Source organism: Cucurbita pepo, chromosome 11 (genome assembly GCF_057944985.1).
Source record: "Cucurbita pepo subsp. pepo isolate OVF chromosome 11, ASM5794498v1, whole genome shotgun sequence".
Classification (NCBI taxonomy): domain Eukaryota; kingdom Viridiplantae; phylum Streptophyta; class Magnoliopsida; order Cucurbitales; family Cucurbitaceae; genus Cucurbita; species Cucurbita pepo.
Genome location: NC_141808.1, coordinates 3,953,141 through 3,960,793, shown reverse-complemented (window position 1 = coordinate 3,960,793; position 7,653 = coordinate 3,953,141). Strand labels below are relative to the sequence as shown.

Below are 7,653 nucleotides of genomic sequence, written 5' to 3'. Positions count from 1 at the left end.
TCATTTTCATTTTGGGGTCTTTTATACACATTTTGGTTATAAAGTTTTTATCAAAACTATATATAACACAATTTTATACATATATATATATATATATATATATATATATATATATATATATATATCCCCTTTTTTTCCCCACTAATTTCCTTTTTTTTTTTTTTTTTTTTTTTTTTTGAATTTCTTCTGGGCCTGTCTGCCCATTACAAGGTTGGTGTGTTAAAAGGAGGGAAACTGATGTATGAGCCTGAACCAATATATATATATATATATATATGTATATATATATATATATATATATATATTAATAATTAAGTAATAATAATAATTTGAAAGGAAAAAGAAAAAGAAAAATGAAAAACTTGTGGGGACCACAAGTGGACCACACATTTAAAAAAGGAAAAAAGAAAAAAAAAAAAAAAGGGCATTGAAGAAACCCCATAATCATACTGTTTTGATTCTTTGTGATCTAATTAATATTAAAAACTAAATTATTTTGATTTATTTTTTATTTGGTTTTGCAGCTTTTCATAATAATGGAAGATAAAGATTATGTTGTGATGCTATTAATTTTACTATTTATATAATATGCTTCCCTTCACTACTCCCCAAAAAAACTAAGTGTTACATTCTAATTGGATTTTCAAATTAATTAATTAATTAATTAATTAATTAATTAATTACTACTAATTTACCTATGTGCTATTGTAATCATGTAAGATAACCCAACTAATGGAAAATAAAACCCTTATGCAATGGAAAATACCAACCTAACTCTTTGCTACCCATTAAAAACAAAATAGAACAAAAACAATACTACTTTGGAATAAGAAAGGTTTGAAATAATTATTACGTAATACCAATAAGGTGTGCCTTCTTTTTCGATAGCTTAATCATAGAAACTCAATGTTCAATGCGTTTTACTTAGAGCAATCTTAAATTGAATGACTTCCCGTGCAACTTCATAGAAGGTATGTGAGGACAAAGTACGCTAAAATAAATAAAAAAGGAAAAAAAAAAAAAAAAAACAAAAACAAAGAGGTGGAGCTAAGACAAAGCATGAAGTTAGTATAAAGAAGGTTGGAGTGGGATTTTCCAAACCCCCAAAACCCTCTCTTCTCTTCTATTCTATTCTCTCTTTTAAACCCAAGAAGGCTGCTTGGAAAAAAGAGCACCACCGCCACCGCCGCCGCCGCCACCACCACCACCACGTAGTTGGCGTTATTGGGGGGGTGGGTTTCAGGCAAGTGATGCGATCAGGAGCTTGTGCTTCTCAGCAGACCCTCACCCCGGAGGCTGCTTCGGTTCTGAAGCATTCCCTTTCCTTAGCCGCCCGTCGCGGCCATTCCCATGTAACCCCTCTCCATGTAGCCTCCACTCTCCTCTCCTCCAACCCCTCCACGCTCACCCTCTTCCGCCGCGCCTGTCTCAAATCCCACCCCCCTCACCCTCTCCAATCCAGAGCCCTCGAGCTCTGTTTCAATGTCGCCCTCAACCGCCTCCCTACTTCCCCTCCTCTCCTCCACTCCCCTTCCCTCTCCAACGCTCTCATCGCTGCCCTCAAGCGCGCCCAAGCCCACCAACGCCGAGGCTCCCTCGACCACCAACACCAACAACCCACCCACCAACACCCTCTTCTCGCCATCAAAGTGGAGCTCCAGCATCTTGTCATCTCAATTCTGGACGACCCAAGTGTCAGCCGTGTCATGAGAGAGGCGGGTTTCTCTAGCACTGCCGTTAAAAACAACATCGAAGACTACACCAATCATACTAACCCCACTTTCTTCTCTCCTCAAACCTCCCCACTTTTCTTCTTCCCTTCTGCTCCTTCTTCTGCTTCCATTTCTAACACTGATAATGCAAGTAAGTTTGTGTTTGAGGCTTTCTTGGGAATGAGGAAGAGGAGGAATGTGGTTGTGGTTGGGGACTCCATTGGAGGGACTGAAGGGGTTGTGTTGGAGGTTATGAGGAAGTTCAAAACAGGGGAGGTGCCAGAGGAGATGAAAGGGGTCAAGTTCGTGGAGTTTCTCCCATTCATGGGGATGCTGATGGCTGGGAATCATAACAATAAAAGCAACTTATGTGAGGTATTGAGAAGGAAGTTGGGGGAAGATAGTGGCAATGGTGGGAGAGGAGGAGGAGGAGGAGCTGTGGTTTATGTTGGGGATTTGAAGTGGGTTGTGGAGAGGGATAGTAAGGAAGTGGATGGGTTGATTGGGGAGATTGAGAGATTGTTGGTGGGGGGTTTTGATGATCATAATCCTAAGAATAAGGTTAAGATTTGGGTTATGGGTGTGGTTACTTATCAGAATTACATGAGATGTCAAATGAGACAGCCTCCTCTTGAAACTCAGTGGGATCTTCATGTTCTTCCTGTTCCTTCCTCTTCTTCTCTTGCCTTATCTTTCCATGCTTCTAGGTACCATTCCTCTCTCTCTCTCTCTCTCTCTCTCCCTCTCTCTCTCTCTCTCTCTCTCTCTCTCTCTCTCTTATCACTCTATTTTTGTTTGTTCATCTAGTAAAGTTTTCTGTCATGTTACCACAGTTTCATTTAATCATTTTTCTAGCTGTCTTCTCGGTTTAAAATCTTACTCAAAAGTATTCATCGGGTTGGAATTTTGCATGGAGAATCTACATAATCATCATGTTTTTGAAGTGTCTGTCGAAAATTATTGGGAGGGTGTAATGGTCGAAGCTCACCACTAGCAGATATTATCCTCTTTGAGCTTTTCCTTTTGGGTTTCGAGACTTCCACACTCTTATAAAGAGTGTTTTGTTCCTCAACCGATGTGAGATCTCATAAAAGGAAGTCCCACATTGGCTAATTTAAGGAACGATCATAAGATCCTTATTGGTTTGAAGTCATTTGAGGAAGTCACGAGAGCTTATACTTAAAGTAAACAATATCATAGAATTGTGGGAGAGCGGTCGTGAATCCTCACAATATCATAGCATTGTGGAGAGCGGACATGAGTCCATGCTTGAGGGTTTGTACTTGTGTTTAGGGTGGAGGGTAGAGACATGGTCTGATGAGAATAAGGACAGAAACATAAAAGAAAAAGTAATGTTGGGGGAAAGTCAGATGGGATATTGTCCTTTGTGTTTCCTCCTTTTCGTCGTCATGATTCAACCACGCATGGTTTTGATTCACAGAGTTTTACTCGGAGAAATTAAACACAAATCCTATCTCTCTCTCTTTCTCTCTCTCTCTTTCTTTCACTGCTAAACTTTTACAACTCTGTTATGGCGCGCAGTGCTTATGATTCAAGGCTGAGCTTCTTCTCTCAACCCATGGAAACAAAGCCATTCATCGCCAAAGAAGAACATGAACACCTTACTTGCTGCGCAGAGTGCACTACAAATTTCGAAAATGAAGTCCAACACTTGAAATCTTTCCACTCCAAACAAGTTCCCTCTTGGCTACAACACTATAACTCCAACCAATCCCTTTCAAAGGTATTGTAAATTGTTTAATATGCCTCTGAAATCATCTTGAAAGTATGGCGCTAAGTTAAGAATCAATCACAACTTTTACAGGACGAGTTGGTGGAATTGAAGAGAAAATGGAACAAATTATGTAGCAGCCTTCACAGAGATGGCTCTGTTCAGAGCTTAGCAGGGAAAAGCTTCTCATGTTCTTCTTCTTCTTCATCATATCCATGGTGGCCGAAGTTTCATGAATCAAACTCTAGTATTTCATTCACGGCTCATCAAACACCGAAGGCATTGCAGAGTTCTAGCTTTGTTCCTCGATTCAGACGGCAACAATCATGCACCACAACAATCGAGTTTGATTTTGGAAATGCTGCAACAAAACATGAACAGAGTCGTGAACCATGCTTGCATTCTCTCAAACACATGGTGGGCAAGGAAGTGAAGATCACTTTAGCGCTGGGGAATTCTCTTTTTTGTGATTCTTCAGCGGAATCCATGGAAATTGAAAGCGAAAGAAAGAGCCAACGAGGAGAGATTTTGAAGATTCTGCAAGAGAATGTGCCATGGCAATTAGAATCGATTCCTTGTATAGCAGAAGCAGTGATTTCCGCGAAGAACGATGAGAAATCCATCCAATGGGTTTTGATGGAAGGAAATGATTTCATTGGAAAAAGAAAGATGGGTGTAGCAATTGCAGAATCCGTATTTGGGTCGGTCGATTTTCTCTTGAATTTGAATGCTAAAAGCGAAGATATGGAGATTTCTAGATCTGAAACGCTGGAAAAGGCATTGAAATCGAACAGAGAACTTGTAGTTCTTGTGGAAGATGTGGATATGGCGGATTCCCAGTTCATGAAACTCCTCGAAGATGGATTTCAGAGCGGGAAATTTGGAGAAGTGAAAGAAGAAAGCATCAAAAAAGTGATATTCATTTTAACAAAAGACGATTCCTCTGACAAAATGAAGAACAGAGCATCTTCTTCATCATCATCTTCCGTAATCGAGATGACGCTAAAGATCGAAGCTAGAGAAGAACACAATCCAGATCACAAGCGAAAATCAGAATGGGAAATCGAAAACAAATCAAAAAACCAAAGAACCAACGCAGCATTGGAAATCAAGAATCAAAAGAACAGAACAGATTTCAGGGATCAATCAAGCATCAAGAACACCCTAGATCTAAACATCAAAGCGATTGAAGAAGAAGAAGAAGTACCGAATGGAGAGATAAGTCCAACATCGAGCGATCTAACGCGAGAAACGGCGATTCCAAATGGGTTTCTGGAATCGATCACGAATCGGTTCATCCTGAACAGAAAATCAAAGCAAGAATCAGAAATAAGAGAGGAATTGAGGGGGGAAATGGGAGAGGCATACAACAAAGAGAAGTGTAAAAAGGGAAAGGAACGGAAATGGGATAGTAGATTTAGAGTGGAAGAGGGGGTTTTAGAGAGGATTATAGAAGGATTTGGTTCATTTTCTAAGAGAACGTTTGAAAAATGGGTGAAGGAGATTTTTCAAACGAGCTTGGAAAGTGGTAGATATGGCGGGAAGGGTATAGATATAAGGCTGTGTTTGGAACAAAAACACGTTTTGGAGGAAGAAGAAGAAGAAGATGATGATGATAATGATGGGTATATGGGTTCTTGTCTCCCTAAAAAAATCAAAGTTTCTTCTATTATGACCTGAAAATGGTCTCTGTAAAATTCTCACTTTTCTTAATACCATTCTCACTTTCTTCATTTCTTCATCTTTCTTTACCATATACAACTTATTTCGATTTAATACTTCTTAATCAAACTTACCCACGAACGTGTTGTCAAACATTTACGTCGCCGAACAAAATGATCGAACCGTACATGGATTGAGTTGAGTTGGGTTTGGTTGGATTGGTGATTCAAGTGATATAGATAGAGTTTATAACTCAAGAATAGAAGATTGGGTTGAGTTGGGATGTCGTGTAAAGACCTTACCTTATAATTACCATTAAAAAATAGAGGATTCGGTTGAGTTGAGAGGTCGTGTAACCACGATCCTAAATTTATGTTGACTTGTCACTTATAACAGCTCAAGCATTTACCAGCAAATATGATCTTCTTTAGGCTTCTCCTTTCGAGTTTCCCCTCAATATTTTTAAATTGTGTCTACTACGGAAAGGTTTCCACACTCTTGTAAGAATGTTTCGTGGATCTCACAATCAATAATATTTTTTATGTTTATTTTCGCCCAAGAGAGAATATTATGATGATAGTAGCGACTTTAGGTTATCATAAATCTAGGGTCATTACATGTCGAGTCGTTTTTTTTAATATTTAAAAAAAAAATCCTAATAACAAAAATTTTATAAAGTTCAAATATCAATTATTTATAAGTCACACCACATCACTCACGTACTATAAACGTTAAATAATGTAACCTTATTTTCGAGAGGATCGAATTGACCCAACAAAGAAAAAAGAAAAATGTAACTTGCAAACAGAATTGATTTTTACGATTTTTAAAAAATTCAACCCAATCCAAAAGAATTTATAGTATAATAAAGAATTAAAAATTAATTTTGTTTAAAGAATTAGAAAAGGGTAAAATGGGTAAAGAAAAAAAAGGGGATAGGAAGAATGCATGGGCATGTGAAGTGTAAGGCATGATTTCCGTATGATCATATAGACCAAACCAAATCTTGAACACATGAAATGATTTATTTTTTTAACAGAATTTTTAATGTCATATCTCAATCAAATGTATAATTATTAATAAATAAATAAATAAATAAATAAATAAAGGTGATGGCCCCACATCCGCCGTTGGATGCAATCATTTGGTCTCTCATGATGAATGGATTTGGAACAAAAGAATAGAAAAAATTGAAAAAATAAAAAGGTGAGCTATAATTCAATTTTAGTGGCAAATTTTTTTAATTATCCTATTTATTGTGATAAAGGGAACCCCAATGAAACATTCATCATTGTTCTTCCCTTTTTTTTTTTTTTCCTTTTTTCTTTTTATTATTATTATTTTCTTTTATGGGATTTGTGACCTAACAAAAATATTTACGATAGGATATGAACGAACGTAATCTGATTGCAGTCAAACATACGTGTGAAAGAGGAATCTCGTAATCATTTCTTACTTTTTTTATTTTTATTTATTAAGGTTTAGATTTGGAGATTTTATTTTTTTTTATTATTTTTTTTTTTATCTATTTTAAATGTGTAGTTTCAAACCTTTTAGGTTTATTTTTGTTTTTTTAAATTTATTTGTTAATATGAGTTTAACTCAGCGAGTAAGTCTTTTTCCTCAACCAATTTAGAGTTTGAAGCTTGATTCGAGAGTTGTCGTTGTTTGAAATCATCGTTCATCGCTTGTTCGTTCATGAATTTATTACTCGTTCTTCGCTTTCACTATTGTGACTTTGAGGATGACTTAGTCTCATGATCGTGGCATATAGTATGAAGTCAGTCGATTCAAATAGTTAATAAATCTTTCTTTCATCCTCTTAGATTTACCTTCAATTTTTTTGTCTTCCTGTTTCCTTGAAATTCCACCACACCATCATGCCTTCAAAGCAACTTCAACCATTGAAAGTTGTCATTATGAGCTCACTGGACGAGAAGACAAGACAAGAAAGTCATGATCGAGCCACTGAAAAAGAAAGTGGCCAAACGATAGACGGATTCATTTCATTTCAGGCTAGCCACACATTCAACCTTGTCCATCACTCAACACTCAGGCCTAGAGTCCCAATCCTATGTTGTCTAGCCCAATTCGCTTAGCCCATAGCCTAGATGCATGTGGCTTAGGTCCAAACATGTGTCTAGTCCAAACACTCTAGAATAAGAGGAAAGTTCCACGTCGGCTAATTTAAGGAATAATCCTGAGTTTATAATCAAATAATACTATCTCCATTGGTACGAGACCTTTTGGAAAGCCCAAAGCCCAAAGCCCAAAGCAAAGCCATGAGAGTTTATGCTGAAAGTGGACAATATCATACTATTGTGGAGAGCCACGTTTATCTAACAATATAGTCTAGCCAAGAGTATGTAGTTCGTCCTTGAACTATTAGAGTTAACCTAAGCTCGAATAACTCATAGAAGTATCGAACATTTGAATTAAGCTCATTGAAGTAAGTGTACTGACAGATGGATAACTACAAACCACAATAGAAACACATCAAAAAATTTAATCTCCGCAAAAATAAATAGAGAATTTTGCGATGAAATA

General features: G+C 37.2%; 1 protein-coding gene across 1 annotated transcript; it reads left to right on the top strand.

The window, feature by feature from the left end:
* Positions 1–1,186: 1,186 nt before the first annotated feature.
* LOC111805159 (protein SMAX1-LIKE 4) lies at positions 1,187–5,177 on the top strand. The gene is made up of 3 exons (XM_023690078.2): positions 1,187–2,419; positions 3,255–3,456; positions 3,538–5,177. The coding sequence occupies exons 1-3, from the start codon at positions 1,251–1,253 to the stop codon at positions 5,122–5,124; spliced, it is 2,958 nt and encodes a 985-aa protein (XP_023545846.2). The 5' UTR covers positions 1,187–1,250; the 3' UTR covers positions 5,125–5,177.
* The last annotated feature ends 2,476 nt before the right edge of the window (positions 5,178–7,653 follow it).